The sequence below is a fragment of the Trachymyrmex cornetzi genome, unplaced genomic scaffold (genome assembly GCF_001594075.2).
Source record: "Trachymyrmex cornetzi isolate Tcor2-1 unplaced genomic scaffold, Tcor1.1 scaffold56, whole genome shotgun sequence".
Classification (NCBI taxonomy): Eukaryota; Metazoa; Arthropoda; class Insecta; order Hymenoptera; family Formicidae; genus Trachymyrmex; species Trachymyrmex cornetzi.
In genome coordinates this window covers 476,361-502,203 of record NW_017299871.1, presented here as the reverse complement: position 1 = coordinate 502,203, position 25,843 = coordinate 476,361, and the positions used below count along the sequence as shown (strand labels likewise).

The following is a 25,843-nucleotide window of genomic DNA, read 5'->3' as shown; positions in this document are numbered from 1 at the left end:
CGAAGCTCGAGCCGGCAGGCAGCACAGCAAGACGCTCCACACGCCATCGTATAATCCTTACAATTAGTCGCGAAAAGATTAAGAAAATAAGGAAAGCTATTATCTACATGTCAGTCCCTACTTAACTCCGCGATTAGCAACATAAGAGTATCGAGACGACGGTCGTCAATCGAGAAAGGTATTTCGCGTGGTTTTACCGGTTTTACTAAAATTCGATGTGACGGAGGAGAGAAATTGTTGCTTCATTGCGACATTCATGAGCAACGTTGATTTCCTAACAATATATGAAGTTAGAATATGTGCCGCTTTGAGTCGCGAGTTAAATGTAAATTGGCTCTTTGTATTTTGAAACGCGTGGCGTGCTACGTGAACTATCGAGCGGCGGAGGCGAAAAAGAAAGTTGCAATCAACGTGCACTAATAGCATGTATATTTCGTGGGAATTATGCGCTCGAGGTTATATAGCAACGCTGAAATTTGATCGTTACGTTTTCGGATATTCAATTACGTCTTAATTAGCCGTTAATTTGGACTGCGCAGTATCGATGCGAAGTCACTTATCGTTCGAACATTTTTTCGATCACTCGTGGAACGCCACAGGGTGGATTGGCTACGAATCGAGCCGCAGTCAATTAGTCGTAGATTTAATTAGTGTACACACAGAAAAATACATACTGTATGTACGCAAGTAATAATTACTTGTTTCAAGTACCTATATTCCACAAGTAATGTATATCCACAAATCTGTGAGTTCATTACCAGCATAAAATTTATTCAAAATATATTCTGAATCCTGGTAATAAGTTTAATACTTCAATTAATTTGTTTTAATTGTTGAATTAAAACAAAATTGATTTTCTTATAGAAAAAATCGTTTCCTCGATTAATTTTTTAACATTTTTCAAAAGAAAATAATTCCTTGTTTCGATTACACAATAATGAGTTTTTATAAAAGTTATAATAAATATATTTTAAGATTATTATCATACAAAAGAAAATATTCTTTGTCAAAAATAATCGTTATTAAAAAGAAAGAAATTGAGTAATCATTTTTTTTTTTAGTAATAGAACATTTTTCCGTGTAACTGCAACCCCGGTTAATAAATATTTCTATATTTATAATCACTCGGTTCAAATTCTCGGGCTCGAATTCGGGATTGTAGTTTGTACTACTCGTCGGCGATTCGTTGAAACGTCGTGTTTCGCAAGATAATATATCCGATCGGAAAATATTGCGCGATAAATCAACGCCAAAGTGACCGTATTCTGTCGGATGTTTTATCCCGCGGACGTTTTCATCTTCGGTTTTAGACCGTGTCTCGATTCGCTTTTGTTGTAACGCAAAATCGTGAACGTGCAGTATTTATTGCGCGTATCATATATTTATCATTGAAAACGTCGAGAGTATCAAAGATGCGAATAGAAGCGGCATAATGGCGGGCATCGCCACGGCGGGGTGAGGCGTGAAGTTAGCCGCGCGTCCCCCTGTCCTATTCGAAATTTGACCGTTCGTGCTTCGACGCGTGGAACATTCGGGATTCGAGTGCCGTTCGTACTTTCGTTTCACTTTCGCTTCGCGCGATTCTTTTTCCTCGCATGTGTTATTCTTCCGTCGTGATGTATGACGTGCGTCGCGTCGGGAGTGCCGCACAAAGCTTGGTGGAAATATATAAGGTAAAGCAATCTGATGGATGCGCAGTAGAGGAAATTGCATATTCGGACATATTTGATTGACTATTCCAGTATAATCTGCGCTATTATAGATAGGAAAGTGCATATTCGGACATATTTGATGGGCTATTTCCAGTATCGCTACCTCCATTATGCGTATTGTTTCACCTTATATATTTCAACCATGATACGTATCGTCGCGATCGTAGTTTTTCCAACTTAACCTCTTTCGCGAGTGAGTGCGACGAGGAAGTCTGAGAGGAGGAGGAGGCCTGGCAGGAGGCATCGGGCGACAGCGGAACAGCCATGAGGTGAGAAATCTATTATTTACGTTAGGTCTGTCCAATTTGAGTTCCGGAGTCAAAATGCAAAGCCATCGACGCAAAAAAAAAATTTAATGTGAGTAATATTTCAGGGACTGTAAAATGTTGATAAGTGTCACTCTCAGATGCGTTTTTAGCTCCGGAGCTCAAATTAGATATAGGCTTGATTTACGTGATATAAAATTACGTAAGAAATTAATCTATTCGTTTATTCCCAAGAAAAATAAGAAAGTTAAAATAATGCCGTTCATTGACCGAATCATGATAAAAAAATTGATATAAATTCAGTTAGTACGACATCAAATTAGCATTATTTTAACTTTTTTCTTCTATTTGGATTCGTATTATTTAACAAATAATGAGAGAAAAAATCTTTTGTCTATGAAATTTTATAGAAATTTCTTTTTGTAAGTTATATAATTATTTTGTTAAATCTGTGTGTGCTTGAAAGGAATGAGTGAAAAATTCCGCGCGCACTGCAATTAATTTGTGAAATATTTTGGACGCTGTTGTAATTAGAATTTTGCGTTTGTATTTTACAGGTCGATGTAAATCATAATTCCGCTGCTGCGCATCGTACCGGTGAGTGCCAAATTTCTATGACCAATATCGTTTATGATTTAAAAACTGTTTGTGCTTTCGATATCTTTGATTCTAATTAATATCTTGGAAACACATTATTATTAAATACATTATAGTATTATACATATATTTCAATATTTACAAAAAACTCTACAATGCAACATTGCGATTATTAAAAATAAAAGCGAGTCGTCCTTTGTTAATAACGGTTATTATAAATAGATATTTTCATTCATTGAAAGGAGATAAATAATTGCATTCAGTTCAACAATTGCCCGAAAAAAATTTATTTAAAAAAAGGCTTAGTATTTAGAAGATTAGAAATTGTAAAACCTGTGCAAAAATAAAAGGCAAGACTTATGTACAAAATTATTATAGAAAATTAAGTAATTATTCCACGATAAAACAGTTTGTTCTGCATAGATAAGATTTTTTCAAGAGTTTGTTATTTAATTTACTACATCAATTGTGAACGGTACATTCTTTGATCGATTTATTTGGTATAGATTGCCTCTGTTCTATTAATTTTTTATCCATTGGAAAGAGTTATTATTTAAATAAATGTTTTGCCCATTATATTTGTTCGGCGATCGCTCGGGGATACGTGATGGTTATTACCTAATGAAATAATGGATCTTTATGCATCCATCGCGTTTATCTCGAAAATTAGAATAGCAGCCCAGCGTATCCGGATCGGAGATCAACTGGCACGCTCATGCATGTAAAGGCAACAACAGCGGTGTATATCGTTTTACTCTACATGCCTGGGCTACATAATATAACGATTCAACAATGCCCGGCGTAACATGTTCACGCATAAATTCATCGAACTCGCTTGGCAATATTAATATTGTTACCCATTCGCGAAATACGGTAACGGCTGATATTCTCTGTGCCTACCCCTCTACACATATATTGCACTATCGTCGCTTCGGCAACCTCATTGCATCCGCGGTCGTAGCGGCAATTCTCGCTCTCTATTTCTCTTCTCCGCTAGGAGTGTGTCACGATTTATTGGCTGGGGTGTACACCGTCCGTATTTTCCGCCGGTAAAATCTAATTGGAAAACCATTGCGTGTACAAGAGCAACCCGCTGGTCGAACTTGCTTCGCGTGGAAATCGTGTGGCTGTATAAAGGATTTAGCTATTCTTTCATTTTCTATTTCAATTTCGTCCTCAAAACATTGATTTTTCAACGGTTACTTTTATTCAATACAATTATGCACGCACGGAATAAATGATTTTGCTGAAATATCTAAAAGTTTAGCTAGACAGATCTGAAAATAATTTTATTGGACTATGGAAATAATTACAGGATGTTATATATAGAATGTCAAAATTTTTTGTAGCGTTGCTCGTCATGCTTGAGATTCTTTCAAAATTGTTTTGATGGTTCAATAAAATTATTTTTAGATCTGTATCTAGTTAAATTTTTAGATACTTCAGCAAAATCGTTCTTTCCATGCGTCTCACATAACTCGATTATCACGTAATAGATCGAATGTTTCATTTCTTCTTGTTATCTTTCTGCGTTGAGATGTACATAATCAAATAACATATCTCATGTGTGATTTTCCGATCAATTAAAATTTCGTCTTCATAAGTACGGCGTTAAAAATGATCAATCACGTCATTTAATTGCATATAATTTATTTTAAGAACATATTTCTTTCATCGAAACATAATCGAATTAATTAAAAAGATATTTTATGATAAAACTTCAATATTCATGTTTATATAACTTGAAAAATAAATGAGAGCACTACGTTTTCATTTCTGTCCAATATTTTGTTAGAACATTTGTAACGCAGAAAAAAGTATTACACAATTTAAAACGGAAATACTTTGAGAGACTGAGTAAATGCTTAACTTGTGCTTTAATTCGGATTGAATAAAGCTGTTAGCTGTGCTTTAGTTCAGCTTGGATAAAGCTTTTAACAACTTTTTTAACTCGCTCCGAAAACGTTGATTTTGCAGCGACTATTCTTTCTTCTCTCACGACACGTACACACGTGTACGTGCGTAGTTCGAAATATCGCATAGCTTGGATTGTACTCTTCTGTTCTCATTTCTTTTTCTGTCGATGCGATGGCACGTAATCGACCGCGCGCATACACGCTGCCTTTTCTCTCCCTGTCGTGATAAATTCAAAAAGTTGTCTTTGAAACATCCTATTAACAAGTATGAAAATGTAAAAAAAATTTCTTTCGCTAAAGGATCTCATTAGGGAAAAATTCCAATAGTGAATTCACGCAAGATTCTCATTGAAAAAGAAAGAAACTATATTGGATTCCATTAAAAATAACAAAGGGTGACTCTCTCACACGTAGGTTCTTTTTTTTATACGAACGTGCGCCAATGAAAAGTAGATTACCAAACTTTGTAGTAAACGATGATGATTAGCGGAAAATAATATCTTTTACAATTACATTAATAAGATAAAGACAGATTAAAAGTCAGAGCACGTAATCGAGCTGTTTTAAAAATAATATTGAAATTCATGTTTGATATTTATCGTGTTGGTTTTACTTTTACATGCATCCGTGTATTTGATATTGTCACGCTCGGGATACGATGATAATGATTGATTGACGTTTTATGCCTGCTGGGCAGAATGTGAATTATTGTTCTCGGTTGTACACAATAATTCTGACTTCTCATCAAGTGGAAAAACGAACAGTTTAATAGCGCGAAAGATTTGAACAGCTCGATTAGAACGACTAGATAAAGAAAGGAATCTTAAGTATGTAACGGCAGACCACGATCGACGTGATAAAGTTGCAGATTGAAGACGCTATCGTAGATGAAAATTCTTTACCTCGTAACGTACGATGTTATCCGTTAAATAGATATCACCCGTGGTTCTATTATATGTTTATGCCGTAGTGTCTCTCCATTAGCAGCTTAACGATCGTACGTATTTCGTGTCGTATATACTCTATTGCGTATTTATTAAGCGTTAAAAACAGATGACTGTTATAATTCCTATCGCCGAATAATGACCTCATTCGGATTGTATTTCGAATATGTGATAATTTAGTTTTTAATTGTACTGCATGACATACTTCTTTGATGCAATCCTCTCGTATATTACATCCTTTTTGTTTATTTTGTCAAATCTCTACAATAGAATGTACGTTGCAAAATATCACGTATATGAATGTTTTTACGGTTCAAAATACAGTTTTCGGAACATAAAATGTGAGTTTCGGAAGTATATTTGATCGTAACATCTACAGAAAGTAAATGTATTTTACATTTGCATGTCGTGATAGGAAAGGTACGTGGCCGCTGTACGTTTTTCTTCTGGAATAAATCGTCGTACTAACGGATTTCAAATATTGAATGACGAAACATTAAAGCATGTTATAGGAAAACGAATGGTACCGCCGTTCGCCAATATCTCACTAGAAAGAAATTATTTATGCTTATTTTATTACATAAAGAAATATCAGGTGGTGATATTCTGAAAGAGTTTGCGTAAATAATATAATTTTTATTAAAAAATTAGTTATGAGTTGATAATGTTTTACTAGACAAAAATTAGATGTAATATTTATATTTTATTCTGTAGAACACGTTTATGCAATCAAATAAAAAACATGTAACAAGAAGTAGAATTTTGATGATTATATGACGTTCACTTTAATTAACGAGTTTATATATTTTTGCGAATCTTTAAGTTTTTGTCATGCAAGAGCTATTTCTTCTTCATGCATGCCAGATATGCGCTGCAAATATTCGTTTGCATACACAGCACGCAATCTGCCTTGCGTTTTGCGCATGTTATGACGTGAATGCTATTTCATTCCACCGATATTGACTGCGAGGGGATTGTCGTTTTACCATAAAGCATGCCGAAATAACATTTTTAAGTTAGAAATGCGATGATAATTGCAAATAATATTGCAAATATTACGTAAACTATGTTTATTGTATAAAAAGTATATCTGTGATATTGGATTATAAAATTTAAAGACGAAGATTTTTTTTATTATTCGAGAATCGATTTTTTTCAGAATAAAAACATAAAGATATGGATATCTTTTTTTGTATTATGTCATAAACGATTGAAAAAATGTATAAGATTTCCATAAATATTTCTTATTTCGTTTAATTTAGAAAAGAATAATTAAAGTGCATCTAATTGTAAGTAATAAAAATTAATGAAAAATAAAATATATAATTTTCAAAAATATATACAATTATATAAAGAAATTTGTAATAAAAGTTAAAAGTTAAAGATATTTAAATCGATAAGTTTCATTTCCATCTTTTATTTCAACTTTGATATTTCTTCGTCAAATGTGGATCCATATAAAATTTGGTTCACCAAAAAGTAGGACACAACTTTTAATAAATATGGAACTATAAAAGAGATCAAGGAGTGAAATATTCGATTGCACGTAAAATCTTATAGGTTATACATACATTTTTTATCTTTATCATGTAAAATAAAAAAAGAGATATGCATATTTTTATACTTTTAAAAGAAATCAATTTTCAATTGATCAAAAAATTTGTGTCATTAAATTTTATGTTCTAATATCACAAGTGCTTTTTATTACAAGAGATATAATTTACGTAATATTTACGATAATATTATTCTGTTATCATATTTCTAACTTAAAAATGTTATTTCGGTATGCTTTATGGCAAAGCGACAATCCCCTTGCATCCAATATCAGTGGAATGAAATAGCATTCACGTCATAACATGCGCAGAACGCAAGCCAGATTGCATGCTGTATAAGCGCATAGTTCTAACAATTCCAATTAGAGATAGTTACAAATGACAATATTCTACATTTTTTAACTTTATGGTGTCATAAATTGGAATAAATAGAATCGATTCTACATATATTTAGAAATTTCAAACATATTTTGCATAGTTATATAATTATTATCATAATGTAAATATAATGCCATAATAATTTAATACTATAAAAGAAACTTTTTATCACAATTAGAAATTAAAAAAATTTTTGAAATTTATGTTCGTCGGCATATCATCGATTAAATATAAACTTGTCTATTTTAAATTGACAAGTTTTCATTCTTATAATGAAACAATACATTAGAAAATTGCACGTCCAGAGCTATCTGTCCAAATCTATCTTTCGAAATTGTAACGTTTCATCTTAATGTATTACGTACCACGACTCTTGCTCCAAGTTCCCCAAACACTCCAATCGGTGGCATTTCCTTGGGGACATATCGAAAAAATTCCGCGCTCTGCTTGTACCATTTGACAGTGTAAAGAGTATCCGATTGTAGATCGTATTTGCAGGACATGTTGACTGTAGTACCAGCTGCCACTGCCAATGGAATGTCGATCGACACATTGCTTAATCCGCGAACGTCTAAAAAACAGGAAATAGGTTACTACCGATCACACAATTTAAATATTAAAAATTAAATGGCTAAATTGCTATAAATTATTCCAATAATTGCATTTTTTATTACGTTAATAAAATATATAAAAATATATAAATTTGATTTTCTTCTTATTTGAATTTTAACTTGATGAGTTTTATAAAAACTTTTTTAAATTTTTTATGAAAGGATATAAAATATACATATTTTGAATATATATACTCAGTAAATATAGATATAACTACTGTATATCTAACGCTTAAACAGAATAGATTTTATCAATAGATACTTTTACAAATTTGTATCGATCGTATTAATTTTTAACATTAAATATTTATTTTAGTTTTACATTAAATATTTTTCAACAAAATTTGATTCAAATAAGAGCATGATTTTTATCAGCTATTTATGCTTGTAAAATTTTATTCGCGAAAAATTAATTAAGTATTTTCGGTTTATCGGTTCTATAGAATTTGGAAGCTTTATTGATGTTTCTGTATATTTATTAACGAAAAAGTACACATTAATCAATGAATCTGTCATTAAAAGGTTACTTCTTGCAAATTTACATTCATATGTGAGAAAAATCTCGCTATATTTTGACATTACTTTTTTTTTTATTAATCCGGAAATTATTATTGCATTTAAGCATGAATAAAATGTAATCCTCTTGATTTACAATCTTTGTTTAACGCGAACAATTTAAGGATAATATGATAATTTGTCATTAAAATTTGCTTTGTAGATGAATAAAATTTTTTTGGAGGAAGTTTATTATGTTATTCTTTGAATAAAAAGGAAACATACCCACATTTAATTAATTATTTACTATTCGATTTATTATTAAGAGGTATTACAAAGGATTATGTATATATTTAGGTATCTACACAATAGAAAAATTGCATTTTATCTTTCGAATTAAATAAGATAGTAATATTTTTTTTATTAAATTAACTGTGTTTATTAACAATATGCACACACACATATATGCACATACATAAATACGAGATCAAATCTTTTCGTTCAACAAAGGCCTGCCTATTCCTTCTTTTCCTCTATCAAAAGAAGCAAGTTTGCAAGATGCTTATCTTACTTACTTTAATAACTTAAATGAACAAAAGTTTAAACTTTTCATATATAATCTTGGCAACGCCAATGATGTTAGCTATACGGAATACTATTGGCTATACGGAATACAAGAGGCATTTTGCCAAAAAACGCTGGAGAGATTGCAAAAAAATAACATCACGACCGTCAACTTTTAAGCATCTATTGCGCACTTGCTTAGATCGAGTTTGGAACTTATTACCATTCCAATACACTTTATGTGCCCTGCTGTCATGCATTATTCATCGAAGGTTTGGAAGAGCGTTACTCTTTAAACAAGTTAATTATAATAAAGTTTTCGCTAAAGATCGATGTAGAATCTTTCTTAATTGAAGAAGAATTGGCCCTAAAGATGAATATCTCTATAGCGCTAACGAGTGATTTAATAATATAGTTCAAGGAACCTCTATTTTACTCGAGAATATAGCATAGTCCGATATAGCGATTTACTGGGTGGTCCGTTATATCTTAATTAGTATGCATGCAGAATACGTGCTGTAGGCGTTTAGCGGTATAAAGTATTAAACATGATCCAGAGGAATATCAGCTCTATGACCGAAAAGCATTGCACAGAAGTGCTTACCAACGCGTATTACAACGCTGCTGTAAATTCCTGGCTTTTATCAGCAACGTTGCGAGAAATCTGTGTAGTCCGTCATTGTTTCGGCTTAAATGAAGAAAAATCTAACCCGAGGAGATTGTATATATATATTTCGCACGGAGTGTACGAGTTTGCGAGATCAGCGTCCAACGAGCGTGCCGTGGACTCGCAACGGCGGACTAACGCGAAAGTTTGGTCATTAATTAATTGTTTTTCGCGATATATCCCGGTCTAATTAATTATTTATGCCTCGATTCACGGGTGGTCATTGTGCTAATAAAGTAATTAAACGATAATTAATCAGAAAAGTAATTAATTGAGAAATTAGGTGGCGGGAAGGGAAGGAAAAAGTGGAAATGTGGCTATTAGAATAATCATATGATTATTAAAATAATTATATATATTCTAATAAAAGTATCTGGACAACTTCCTCGACATCGAACATAACGGTCAGAACATGAACGAACGAGAGTAATCTTCTATGTCGTTCTTCCTCACGTGCGGTCGCTTTTAATTATCGTATTATAATAGGCGTCATTAAGCGCGTTCCCGTTTGCTCTGATAGAATATCTTCGTCTCAGCAAAGCGAAAGTTTTTCACTTGCAGAGACGCGCGACGACTCTTTATCACTAATCACCGCACAGTTTTGAACTTGGTCGACGTATTAGAGGAACATTGCGTAATTAGAGCCAGTAATTGGAACGTCTGTTCCTCAAAGTTTCAGCTTTGGCCACGTATAATCAGGTGTTTGGCCTCAACGTGCGCGAGTGCAACGGCGCCTCGCAGATCGCAGCAACGAGATTTAAATACCAAGCGTTCACTAATCACCTTGCTAATCCTTAATTACCGCTCCTCACAAGGAACGCGCGATTGTTATTCGCATCGTGGCTCATCGCGTTGCGCACCTTCCGTTTTTGGAAGGTGAAATCTTCCCATAAATAACGGCAACCCCGAGACAATGGCATTGCATAAACTCGCTTACGTATATATCAGACTTGTCTTAAATTATCGCGAGAATAATAGAGCTCGCGAATGCACGCTTAAACAGATTCGAAATCGCCCTTTGTGGTCGGTTCGCGTTCTCCCTCATGAATTTATAAATTCCTGCGGGGTTAGATAAGTACAAGCAAAGCGTCGCGAGAGCTGCACGCACCCTTAGAACGTATACATTTACTAGAAGTACCATAGTCGATCTGAATAACACAGCGTCTCCCACATCTATCCATTTTTATCTGTGTTTGAAATCTGTCTTTGCGTGAGAATCGCGTTTGGCTAATTTTACATATCTTTACAATACTAATTTCAATGCCGCCAGAATTATAAGCTATAATCAAAGACTTAGACTATAATCGCCGCATGCGCATTGTAGTAAAACAAACATACAAGACAGATATATGTTGGGGACAATGCCAATCAGCTATGGCGCTTCCAGTATATACAGTTCTAAGCACACGCATCGAATTGTATAATCAATCGCATATGGAGCAAGCAACAGATTAAACATGTTGCGTTTAATCAGCTAATAAGAATGATAGTAATTGGGCGAACAGAGCTGAGTATATGTTTAATATGTTTACACCTACTGTCGTGATACCTAGGATATTACGGAACAGTATTTTTCAAATCAACACACGAAATGGCATAAATAATCGTTATTTGGAGAATAGCTATTAGAATGATCCGTTTTTAATGTGATGTATTAATAATTACTCCGTTTGTGCCTAGATAAGTTAATATTAAAGTTAGTGTATGTAGGGGTTAATTTTGCGTATTAACCGTATTAGAACAATCGATTTCACATAAATCAAAGCTCATTCTATTTAATAAAACAAACTACAATAATTTATATTTTTGGAGAAGTAATACGTTTATATTGGATTTACTTTTATTTTTTAAATAGAATATAATACATTTTTTTATACATATCTTGATAATATACATGTGAATATAGATGTCATCGATAGTAGGTGTAATGATAAGTAGATGTAAATTGTAATAAAAAGTTAATTGTTATTATTACTTAGCTACTTATTGTTAATTGTTATTATTTCTTCTTTGACTTTAAAAAATTAAAATATAGTTATCGTGGACCGCATAAACATGTTTATTTCAAAATATATGATACCGAGTTTAAGAGATAATCCTAATTGAGGCATAATTACTTATGCATTTGCCGATGTACGAGTCGAGAGTTCTCGGGAAACTTTTTGCGCATTATGCATATCCACGGCCAGATACCTTACGGCTACGAGGCCGGAAAAGCCAAAGGCGTAAAGAGCCCGTGCTCTGAAATGAGATCCCTTTCTTCCTTCCAAACCCAACTAAATGAAAAACTCATCCCTACGAAAAAACGCCGGCCATAGAGCTTTTATTGTTTCATGAAAGGCGAGAGTAGATAGAGAAAAGATATTGAAAATACGCATTGCAAAACCTCTTACTTAGCGAGTAGCCTTCACTGTGATCGGCTTGCGTATCAAATGAACGAAAGCAAGGATTTTTCCACTTTTTAGAACTTACTTAACTGGCAGAATTTATACAGGCTTGATCGAGTCTTACGGCGAGAAATTTCTCTCATTACTCACGAAACCTTAAAATTTGCAACGAATCTAAAATCTTATTAATGAATCTATTAATATGTAATGTAGGTACTTTACTTTATATCAAGATATCAGTCTACAAGAAACTCTGATAGGTAAAGGATATATGAGAGATTATGATTGCACCTGAGGGCGATACATCCAAGTGGTCTTTTCTTAGAGCAAAGGCTGCCTTTAAGGCAATGTAAAGTTTCATTACATAAAACGTTTCTTACATTCATCTCCAAAATTGCATGATAAGTAGTTGGTTCATCACAATTCTGTTGTACGTAATTCATTGCGACCTGTTTACGATCGACAGGCGATACGGGCGTTCTTTTAATCCCAGAAATGGAAGCGCTAGGATTGATGTAAATATCGATTGTCGTTGGTACGATTTTAATTTCCGATGAAATTAATGGAATCACAGATTCGATTTACTTAATCGAAAGGGATCGTGAACAGAGCGAATCTTTGAATTTTTTGTACTAACAATGATCGAGGGAAAGGGGAGGAGGGGCAATCAGTCATAACCGGAGAAAAAGGAAGTCAAGCGGTGAAAAGTGAGGTGCATGGACCTTTGAAATATTTTCCAACTTACGATACTCGTAAAAACTTTATAACTTATATAAGCGCACACCTTTTTTTCATACACGACATAAGTATAGGTATTGTCTCGCCAAGAGCTATCGATCATTTTGATATTTCCTTCATTGACATGATTACCACATTCTAAAAGATCTCAGTGTGGATTTAACACCGTGCGGTGTCTATATAATTCTCACTGTGTTTGTATTTATATTAACATCAACAAGAATTTAACATCATGGATTTTAAATTTACCATGTTGATGTATATAAATAAATATTAACACCAACACGGTGAGAATTATATAGACACATGGCGCAGTTAATAAATTCACACCAATCTCTTTTAGCATGAATAATTATTAATTCACGACTAACCTTTCTATATATTTTATTATAGCTTTAAAAAATTACTTGCACATTGGAATTTATGTTTTTTAATATATTGTTTGTCTTGAATAAATTTTAATAGAACAAGATTTATCGTTTTCAATATCTTGAGATCAAATAATATTAAAGATAAAAACATAATAGAACTTTATTTAAGTTTCTATTTTCCGAAGAATTAGTCAAAAAATTTATAGTTAAAGGAAATCAACTATTATCTAATGCATTGAATAAATTCTTATTTATTTTTGTATAATTGTTACATTCTTCTTGTTTCTCTCAAGAATGATTTCAATTAATTTAAGATGTAATCTCAGTAATGCTTGGGCTAAATTGTATGAATCATTAGTGTCTACTTTTTTCCAAAACATCAAATAATTTCTTATAAATCTTAGCAATTTTTTAAACAATTTTTTGAAATGGAAGTTTCTTATGTCTTAGATTTTTATATGAGGTAATTACACAATAGTATTTAATTTGTGAATAATACTATTTATGAAAAATTTTTAATTTAGTGATAAAATTTATATATTTTCACAATAAATAACATTATATTACACATGTAATCTATTTTTTTGGATTTTTGTTCTTGATTTTTTTCTACATGCATTATTTTGTATTTATTTTAAAATTTAACTAATTGACATAAATTTCATTTTTGTCGCAGAGTTTAATTTAACTTATATTATTATTTATTCGTGAAATAGAAGCAAAAGAAAAGTTTGTGTGACAAACGGGTTTTACAAACGTAATTCATCGGACGCGAGTTATGACATGCGAGAAAAATCTCATTTATTTTGATGTACGCCGCAAGGCAAAATTACATACAATTTTTTTCTCTTGGACAAGGACGGGTTTGTAATGCTGCCGCTTACACGCATACAAGAATTTTCCTCCCTCTCGTCTTTCTCAATTTATTTATCCTTATATTCTCTTTTACAACGCCACTCTTGGAAGAAATTAAATTATTTACGCAGTATGATTAAGTATTTTAAAAACAGAATTAATGAGAAAGATTTAAAAAATACATATTGCCAAATTTACCTTGATGAGCAAATACTCTATTCTGCCTACTCCTAAATATGTTCTCCTGACATAATTTAATTTATAGTATAAAATAACCGGTTCAGAAACATCTAAAAAATAAAAGCAATTTAATTCTAGGATAAGCGCGATTAAAATAAATACACCATTGGCTAATAACAATTGTAAAATATCAATACGTGCTGTGATAGTTTCTAGGGAACAACAATGCCCACACAATCGACGCAATTGGTGTATTAATTTGGCCACTGCGGATATACGGATTTGTACAAGAGCGAATTGAAAGTACACACTATGTTTTGTTCACTGCGCGTCAAATATGTAAATTAATATACTCGTGCGCTATAAAAATATTTTATACTATATTTTTGCATTTGATGATAGTAATATCTTTTTGAAATTGTTCCTATTAATATAGCGTTTACAAGTTAAAGCTTTTAAGGGATTTATCAACAATTGAGAATTATAATCCGTTCGTCGTATTCACCAACAAAATGTTTTAATAAAAATTGCTATAAATTGAAATTTCTTGAAACGTATTGATTGTACGTTGCTTGAAGATATTTCGTAGCCATTGAATATTCTATAGAGCTACTCGAGTTAGGTCGAATTGTTTGGAGTCTCCAAACATGCTAGAATCTAAATGTAAAAGTTCAAAGCGAATATACAAGAATACCTATTCCATTGAAGCACTTTTGAAAGAAAATGGTTTTTTTTTAGATTGTCTTGCACCGTGAGATCACCCAGTTTCACCAGATTGCTTTTTCATATTTTTAACTTTTACGACACTACGCGGTTCCGTTACGTATTATGTTTTAGGTATTACCTATTACGTATTCGATTTACAATTGAAATTTTTCTTGTACGTTGCCGACAGCGATTAACTTCCTTTCATGTGAATGCCTCTAATGAAAAATGATTATGCAATATTTGTAATTTAATCGCTTATGCACATAGTTGCATCAAAACCTTCTCCGGAATGTTGCGTTTTCGTATCACACCATTGTCTTGCCGTAGGAAAATATGTTCCAGTATAATTCCAGGTAATAATGAAACATCTATCTCCATCTTTCATTGTATGGTACTAGTCAATCTGCATTTATTTTCAAGCATTAGGTGCAAGTTCCCATGATGCTACATAGGTAATACTTTATTCTCTTTACTACACACTCACTATGTTATCGACATTTATGAGTCGCTTGTGTGTGTGTTGTGTGTGTGTGTGTGTATGAGTACGTAGCAAGTGCACTCACAAGGAATAATAAAACATATTTCGTGAGTTAACTTGTATTTCGTGTTTTTTTTTTAGAATTATTCTCTCAAATCGATAGTTTAATAATCGATACTGTTCACAGAAAAAATATTTACAATCGCGTTAAAAATTACAAAGCAGGATTATTATAAAGTGCCAATAATGGTATATGGTGGTAAATATGGATTATAATCCAATTAATATTTGTTGAATTTTGGTCGATTTGATAGTATTTTGAGAAATGATTCATGTAAAACGCTCTCATAAATGGTTTATCCTCTCAACTTTCCTTGCGCAGTGTGCAATTACTTACGTAAACTTTCAAGAAGTATATTCAAGATTCGGGGGTGGTGCGAAAATACATCCTAACTGTATATATAAGTTCCAAGCATCTTGCCTTTCTCACAGTGGCACGTACATGCAAATATGAATTTCCCGTATTCGCCCGCTCTCAGCTGTGTAACGCGTTGTCGCACGGGAATACGAGGTCCACGGAGTACAGACGACGTGGAGACGTCTACAAATACGAGGACGGTCGAGCAAGGTCTTTACCGTCGGATGGATCGAAGTGGCTTTGCCGTTGAGCCACGAATAAATCGGCGGTGCGGAAAAGCGGATATGCGTTGCTTTGCGTATACGACCGCCCGTCGCGTATCTCTGACGTCGTCCGCGCGCCGTTGAATTTGCCCCGAGAAAATAAGCAAGGAAACTCGACCGTGCGCGATATCCTCCCAAAACTATCGTCAATCCTCTCTCTCTCTCTCTCTCTTTTTTCATTTTTCTTTTGCACTGAAATTTTTCGACTGGAGAAAAGGTGTAAAGTCACCGAGATGCCGTTTATTTATATTTGTGCATGAGAAAGCATGAATATACATAACCATGTTATATATCTTTTATCGTGCATGATATATATAAGAAATAGGGAACATTTCAACAATAGCGTAAGAAAATAACTTTTATAATTGAGAAACGTTGTTGAAATAAATCAATTTTAATGCTAAAAGTTAGAAACTAATGTAGCAACCGTCTCTTCTCGAATTTATCTTAAAAAAAATCAGTTGCGAGTAATATCCATAACAGAAGGAAAAGCAGTGGAATACATTTACTACTTTATTCGTCCGTCTATGGACGTAAACATTTCCTATCAAGATTCGCTAACTTTTTAATGGCCTTTGGTTCGAAACTTTCCATCATCTTAACTCCGCCGTCGAAATAGTGTCTTGAAATAGCGGGCAACGAAGATAAATGACCTCTCTCAGATGCCTAGAGGCTATCTTTGGCCGTATTAATAACCAAATTAAATGCGAAAACCAGAATATGAAATGCAACGCACACTTATCTTTGACTATGACGTATTCTTCATTGAATTGCAAAGATATAAACGTTTCTAAGACAATGAATTCGGAAATAAAAATTCCAGACAAAGATCAAAGTTTATTAACATGCGCATGCATTTATATATATATAGCCTGATTTTTTTAAATATCTTATCGATAATGGAATGTTTATTTTTAGTACAGAGGCAAGAAATGTGTATTCTCTAAATCTGAATCAGTGGATAGTCACTAATTACTCAGTGGCATACTTGGCACTGATAATCAGTGAAGTTTAACTAAAATAGGAAGAATGTTTGAGCATATTATTATATAACTAAAATACTAATATTTGCACGTTAATTTCAATTTTCCAATACCATATTCATTGAATTTAAATACTAAAACAAGGTTGGTTAGATCACATAATAAAGATTAGCTAGGTTAGGGATCTCACATTTAATTCACTGATTACCAGTGGCATACTTGGCACTGATATTAGTGACTATCCACTGATTTAGATTTAGAGAGTATACATATAAACAAATCGTAAACAGGGACAAACGCATTGAGCTGTGACTACATTACGAATTATGCATATATATTTACGTGTCATGTATATATTTAGATAACAAATTTTCACACGTATAAAATACGTGATATGAAACGTGACACGCGTGGATGTGTATGTGTGCGCGCCTGGGTGGAGATATGCCACAATGGATTTTCCAATTTCACGTTGTCTTCTCGTTCGCGCATCGACGCTTCCACCCGTCGGCATCATCCTTCGCTCCGGTTCGCTCGAAACCCCGTTCGGCAAGCTTAACTTTAGAAGTATGTGCGGCATGTTTGTGTACGGCTGTGATTTACTCGCTCTTCGAGAGGGTACGGCTCGGGATTCTCTCTTACATTGCCGGGGTGGAGGAAGTGAATCAGGGCGGCGTGGCGGCGTCGGCGAAATTTGTCGATTTCAAACTCTCCGAGCGTGGTGAATTCGTCGATATACCGCCGCGGTATCCAATGTATCGCGAACCGTCTTGGAAGCTTCTCGTAATGCAACTGGCCGCGGGCGCTGGGAATCCCGGGCAAACTGATTCTAGTCACACAGAACTGATATCGCGGGCTCTCTCGAAGCGGGTACTATCTTGAAACTGGTGGCGAGATTACCACCATACCGTTTTCCAATTTAATGGGACTTGGGAGAACCTAGGCCGTATTTTCAGATAAGTTTACGGTTTAAATTGAAGATATAGCGCTGCACATATATAAAACTTATTCATTTTATTTTATTTAAAAAGTATTTCAAAATTATTCCATGTCTTGAATATTATAAATTTTGAATGGGTTTTGATGGTGATATCTGTTTGGGAAATCTTTATATTGATATTAAAATTTTATTTCTCTCTATTACATATTACGTATAATGAGATATTTAATATATGTAATCCAGAGATTTAAAATTTCAGAAAACAATGTCTTTTATGTTTTATACATAATAATATTTTAATTAAAAAATATCTTAACAAAATTAAAATAAAAATCCACATAATGCAGAAATTGTAATTAATGTAAATGTCTTATTAGAATTATAATTATATTTGATATTATAAGTTTATAAGTTTAAAAGAGAGCACGTATTCTTTCGTAGCTTAATATTGTTGAAAAAAAATGCAAGTCAAAGGAAGGTAGGAAAGAGAAAAAGAGCAAGCTTGTAGACTCTGAACAAACATGTTCATTAATTTTTTGAGAATTAATATTTTGCCCGCAATGATTCATCATCTTGAAATCCTTTATACTAAGTATGATATATCGAAATATAAACAATATGTATATTTTTTATATTTCGATGTACGCTTTTTATAATCTTCCATTGTAACATAATAACTTCTATAAAGATAGTTATTTAAAGTATCAAGTATACTTCAGCATTTTCATTATAGTATACATACGAATATTTTGTTATAATACATATTTTATATATGTAGCCAATTATAAAGTTTTGTAAGAATAACAAGAATATATAATAAAGAGAATGACAACGCCGGCATATTTCTTGGTAAAGAGTCATATTTCTCCATGTTCTTACGAGAAGAATTACTCGTCAGAATGAATTATAGTCAGGTCGTGGCGCGTTACGAGAGATCGCAATTTCTCAAAACCTCCGCGACTTCTGTAGCCGTCTTTCCTTATTTTACTGGTACTCGGTATCTCTGATTGTATTGAATGCACCCTCTAGAGTTACGTTAGTGCGATGCCAAATCCGTATCGCAGGCAAAGTTTGATTATGTTGTACGCCAAGTAGCTTGAATAATAATGATCCGGGATAAAAAATGCGATCGTACACGGAATACGTATTCGAACGAACAAATGGGCACGTTGAAATCGAGATGAGACGCGAGGACGACATCGAGAGGAGGCACTTGGCATCATGTCGGACAGCCTCGCGTGGGCTCGTATCATGCTAGGCGTAGACGGCAAAAGGAATGCAATAAAAAGAATGATACGTATCCTACGTTCATGTACACATGACGTTATGAGGAAGCGAATGTAACAATAGGCGCACATTATACTGACAACAGAGGTGGGGGATAAGGTGCAATCCTTATATGCGTTTCTACGGTCTACGTGGCCAACAATGAACTCATATTCTCATGTTTCCCCCGACTCTTCCCACCTTCGTGATTGTTGAACCACACTTCCATGGCGGCCTTAAACCGTAAACTTGTTTGAAACCCTAACGCTGCATGCACCAATCGTCACTGCGGAGGACATGTTCACAGTGCGCGCTTAATTTACTTGCGCATGGGAGGTCTGGCAATCCGTGAAGCAATTTCTGCACGTATTCACATGGGAGCCGCTTATACAAATTCTTACCAGATCGATACTCCATTAAATAGAATAGGAGAGAAAAATTGTTTTATCTTTAGATTATATAAATATACATATTTATTTATCAATTACTTTATATGCCATAAAAATAGAAGTGTAGAGATTTATATACAATACACACTGAAAAAAAAGTCTAGTTATAGCTACCAAATATTGAGTGAAATAGTTTCAACTAAATGTTGAGGTAATATAACTAAACATAAGTTTACTTTTACAAATATATAGTAAGTATTACCGTTGGTAATACTGTTTAGTAATATTTACTAAATATTTGTAAAAGTAAACTTATGTTTAGTTATATTACCTCAACATTTAGTTGAAACTATTTCACTCAATATTTGGTAGCTATAACTAGACTTTTTTTTCAGTGCAGAATAAAGCAATATTTTAGTGTTATTTAATTCATTCATAATTAGAATCTTTTCTTATATAACAGTATCCTTAAAATAATATTCTTATTTGCACAGGTGTCGAATCTGTTTGGTATTGTGATGTAAAAAGATTGCATAGTCTATAATTTAGAATGAAAGACTTTTTTCCTTTTTAAGATTCACATCGATGATAGATTCACTCAATTACAGTTGCATATATAGAAACATGTAATATTGAATACTAGAAAATTGCTCGATTTTAGTAATAAATATTAAATTTAAATTTATTAGAGAAATTGATGAATTAACTTATCAATGTAATTAATAATTATAACTTTCACATAACAGTTTTTATATGTTTTTATACAGTGATTCTTATTTAAAAATCAAATTACATTGTAATCCCGTTTTATTAAATTAAGCTTTCACTGAAAAGTATAAACGAGAATAAAATTTTTTAACTAAAGCTATAGTCCCAAAAAATTGATTGCTTAATGAGCCTAACAATGTACATGCGAGATAGCTTGTGAATAAATGGGCAGGATTTGATATTCTCTTGCTTCAATTACACCTCTATTAGCCTAATTGCGTGTTGGATATACGAAACAGAACGGTTTCGACTTTCGCCAGGATGCTGCATGTTCCACGGGTCACTTACTCTGCTAACGAACGTATTAGTTGCGTTTTTGCTATTATGCAAAATTAGTTTAGCTTGCCCACCTTATAGATGCTTGTATGCTTGCCAATTGGCAATGTACATGTTTGAACAACCTAATCAAAGGAGATATTAAATATTAAAGGAGATATCAAGAGAAATATTAAATTTAAAATCTATATATTCCTTAAAAATTCTTAGATATTCAGAACGGAACATATTTAGAGCAAATATTTGATTCTAAATGCAATGTTTCAAAGTTTTTATTTCCACTCAAAAAAGTGATCTTGCAATTATAACGAAAATTATCTAAGTATGAAAAATTAGCTAAAATAGATAATTTTCTAGCAAATACTGCGATATTGGATATGTATTGCATCTAATCATATAGATGACAAAGATAGAATTTAGATTTGTGCTATAAATTCTATGCGTATGATACATAATTTTCCGAATTTTCTATCGCAGATACAAAAAACAGCGATAATTCTAGCTGGAGCAGCAAAATATTTCTTGGCGTGTCAGTATTCTCAGTTAATTTTTATGTTAGGTATATTCAGAATTTCCACAAAAATACCATAGTTCTAATAAATTTTTATCTTATAGAAATGTCAATCTTCATATTCTTCATATTCATGTCCTCATTTATATAGTCATTTTTAAATTGAAGTTAGTAAGGATTTTTTTATTTTTCCTAAGAATGAAATTAAATTTATTAAAATGATCAATTTTTCTTAAAACTATTGTGCATATAAATTGCGTATATAAAATATATAGCTTCTCTGTCAAGAAGTTATATTATATTTGTTTAATTTTTTTTGTGTATTGTTATTTTAATGTTATATATGTGTCATTTTTTGTACTGTAAAATAAAATATTCAACTAGCATAAAAATTGACAGTGATCAATGAAATATTCACGAAATAAACTGGAATTGTTCGCAAGATGAAAAAATAGCGCAATAGAATAGCGCAATTTATTTATACAGATTTATCCGCTTTATTTCTCTGTTAGGAGAGACGTATCGTTATGCAACGTATGTTTCATTCCCATTGTCACAGTCACAGAAGTGCTTTTTCTGTTAGTTTTCATTATATTCGGGTATTCGACAAAAAAAAAATGAAATATCGTTTTACATATCTCTGTGAAACCATTTTAGTATAAATTTTTTTCGCGGGAAATTCGGCAATCCATAAAGTCAAAATATCTTTATATAAATCTCATCTAGTTAATCAAGTAAAGTACTTTTTAATTTTGCAACAAAAATCATTTTTGAAAGTATAAAATAAGTGTTTTAAAAACATTTTTCAAGTTTTGTAACGATGTATTATATTCTCTCATAATTTTATTGATACCGTTACAGAAAAGAAAAACATCTATTCGAAATATAACGATTATTATCATTCGCTTACTTCAACTTTCAAATAACGGCATTTAAGAAACAATTATCGGTGTTCTCGCAAGTAGTAACTTGTAGTAATAGCAACGCAGCAACTTTTTTTCTCCGCACAACTTTTATACAATATTAGACAGAGCATTCGTCTCGCGGGAATATCCGCCGCTCTCCAAAGCGGCAGACGGAAGCAAAATTAAGAGCCGCCGCAACTATAGCGGACGATGGATGTAACTTCTTTCGATCGTCGTCTCGGCCTAATGATTTTATTCCACGTTCCATCGTGAGTCGCGTTCACGTTTTTCTACCGCGATCCCGATATCCCGCGATATGCTGTGCGCCGATACGTAGCGCGGTTCCGCATTCGAATAACAGAAACACATGCTTCCTGGTCTTAGATCTCTCTTAGCACCTTTTATTTATCGTTTCACGCAGTTCAAATTCTCGCGGTTCTGGCTCGGAACTTTTCCGGGTCCCGCCTTAATGAGCACCGACAATCATCGCAGCCCGCGCATTCCGCTACCCACGCTTCGTGACGTGACGCGTTTTGCTCGCGTTCGCAACGAGAACGCATTACTTTACATGTCAAGTATCGGAATGACGTCGCTTGACGTCGTGTCTCCGCCATACTATTCTGCCTTGTATTTACTGTCCTAAGAAACATTTCACTGTGTGTGCACTTCTGAAACATTTCAGTGCTCGCTTTAATTTTGAAGGGATTAGCTAATTTAACCCTTTGTGTGTTAACCGACTTCACAAGTCCTATATAGTTTTGTGTGTAATAACAATTAAGTTAACTCTGACTAACAATTATATTAACTCTGTAATTTGCAGATGTTTTGTGCTTCTTTTGTCCCTTTTGCGTGCGGTACTTTCGTCAAAATCTTGTGTAATTCATTACAAAAATTAACTTTGCCGAGATATATATACAACTGCGATTATAAGCATTTCTAATAAAGAAATATATTATATTAAATATGAAGTTTATATATGTATATTTTTTGTATTTGTTAAACTGTTTAAACAACAAGTATTATATTTTTGATTAAAATATGAAAAAAATATAAATTAACTAAAGATTAAAAAAAATATTTTAGAATTTTAATATATCTTTAGCATATTATATTATTTATTAACGTTTCTTATACTGAAATAAAAAAATCACAATATAATACATACACATATAATAGCATTTCATGTAAGTTATAAATTACAATTTTTGTTAGCACATAGTTGTTAAACAGACCAGTGCGTAATAAACGAATTAGCAATAGAAAATGTCATGCAATACCAACACAATGTAATGCAACTATCCAATATGCAAATACTATAAAAACAATTGGAATTTTCCAGGTGAAAATTTAAATTGTTTTTGAACTGTTATGTCTGTATAACAAGCTAATGTTTAAACTGTCTTTGAGTAATTTATATAGGTCCAATTCGTGTGATAGAATTTATTTCAAGCGTACACGATTGCGTGGAATTTGAACGTAAATAGGATGAAGAATATGAATACAAAAAGTACAGCTGGTATATTTTTCAGCTTTTACCATTTTATTGTACATTTGAGAAAAACAAATTTTGTTATCATGAGTATAATGAAAATGGTATGTTATTTTTATTGTTGGTAATATGCATGATACTGTTTTAGTATATTTTTTAAACATTTCTAGATTGAATTTCAAATATTTTCATAAATATATATTGTTAACATCGATTTCGTTATATGAGAAATTATTCAAATTTCTTGATTTGATCTAGTTGTTTATTTTTATTGCTGAAAAAGTGATCTTTTCGAAGCTATTAAATTAGAATAATACATAAATGTAAATTTCACGGAAAGAGAAATCTCTATCATTTTAATATTAATTATAACGATCCAACAGAGAAACTATGCAAAAGTAAATATCAATTGCACATAATATTCGTAATTAAAAATTATATGATTGCAACAAAGTTATTAACCGTTAACTTTATTAATTATAAAATTGAAAATAGCACATTGTACATTCAGGTTGCGCTTGCAGATTTGGTTAAAATAATGCTCGTTTATAATCACTGACACAGTCGTACTTCTATAAACAGATTTACGGAAAACTTTCAGTCACCGACAAAGTTAAAAATGAATTAGTTAAAAGCGCTTATAATCTTTCCATTAAAATTAATCATTATACTAACTATATTTTAACACTTTCTTTGTTTTTAGACTATAATAGATTATATAACTTTTGCATCTATAATAAATTATACAAATTTTTGATACTTAATTACTTTATTTTAGCACGGGCAAGTTTATATTTTCTGCAATGTTATCTATATTATATTTATACTTTTTCACATTACTCATTGTAATTTATTAGAGATAAAATATTTATATAAAAATTTACAGTAAGTAAAGTAGCCGACAACCATATCGGCACGCAATTATAATTTCTGAAATGAATTCATTTAATATGAATATATACATATAATAGTTCAACATCTTAACATTCAGACCGTAGTGGCGCTTCGTATTTAAAGTAATAGGGAGTTTTTGCAATACCGTTTATCCAGATACGATGAACGTTAAGGTCAGGTTATCTTCTTCTTAACAAATAATTAAGAAAAGGATAACATGGCTTTAGCGTTCACCGTATCTGAATTCACGTTATTGCAAAAACTCCCTGATGTTTCTAACATAAACGGTATTATTTCCAATCTTATTATAATTTACAGTAAATTATTTATGTTTATTAAATATAAAAGTGAAAATATTTACTACATTTTATCTATCCATTTGATTTTTATTCTATCGGGACAAAATTTGTCAATCAGGATGAAACTTTCGAGAAATCTATCACAAAATCGAACATACAATAAAATACAGTAATTAATCCTTACTTTGTCGTGGCGACGCGTGTTCGTACGAAGACTTTAATTGAAACGCGATATAGGATCGATTTTGTTTTGCTTGGGGCCGAAATCTACGAACGTAGCAAAAAAAAGAAAAAGAGACAACGATACATTGTGCTATCTGGCTGAGCAATTTTCTCATCGGCAGCATGACCGACGAATATCGTTTAATTGTCACGCGCAAAATTAGGACGATACGATGCTTCGCCGAGCTCTGCGCGATTGCTTTCGTTGCGGATGCCGCGAATACTTTTTCCGCGTACGCTCATATACACATTCCGAGGCATGTTTTTTAATTAAACATATCTTTTGACGCTCGTAGGATACAAACAGGAACAATTTGGAACGGATGTTGCGAGGTGTGAGGCGAAATTGCGTGATCATGTTAATCCAAACAACTCTAAACATTGTTTCCGTACCCATCAGATTTTCTTCTCGAGCTTTTAAAATCTAATCTTCGTGATTTGCTATAAATTATTTTAAAGATGCAATCTTAGTTACTATGTGAAAAAATCTTGCTTGTAAAATTTGTACAATAAAAGAAATCACTATTTTTTGAATGAATAGATTACAATGAAGGACAAGTATTGTAGTACTTTATGTATAAATTATATTATGATTTAAATTATACAGAGTACGTGAATATAGCAACTAACGCAAGATTTCTGTGGCCTTTTCTTCCTGAATTAAATTAAAGTTTTGTGAAAGTACTTTTCTAAAATTCTAGATATTAAATATCCGAATAAGTAATTAATCAGCTAAAAACTTTATTAAGCTGAAATTTATCAGAAATTAAATAGAAAAAAATAAGATTCTATTTATCGCT

General features: G+C 32.5%; 1 protein-coding gene across 2 annotated transcripts in view; it reads right to left on the bottom strand.

Moving 5' to 3' along the window:
* The window catches only part of LOC108765903 (uncharacterized), a 60,229-nt gene that overhangs the window by 11,523 nt on the left and 22,863 nt on the right, over positions 1-25,843 (bottom strand). For both annotated transcript variants that reach the window (XM_018514792.1, XM_018514793.1), the window contains exon 2: positions 7,732-7,937. In XM_018514792.1, the coding sequence (XP_018370294.1) occupies positions 7,732-7,937 (206 nt within the window). The remainder of the gene's footprint in view (positions 1-7,731; positions 7,938-25,843) is intronic.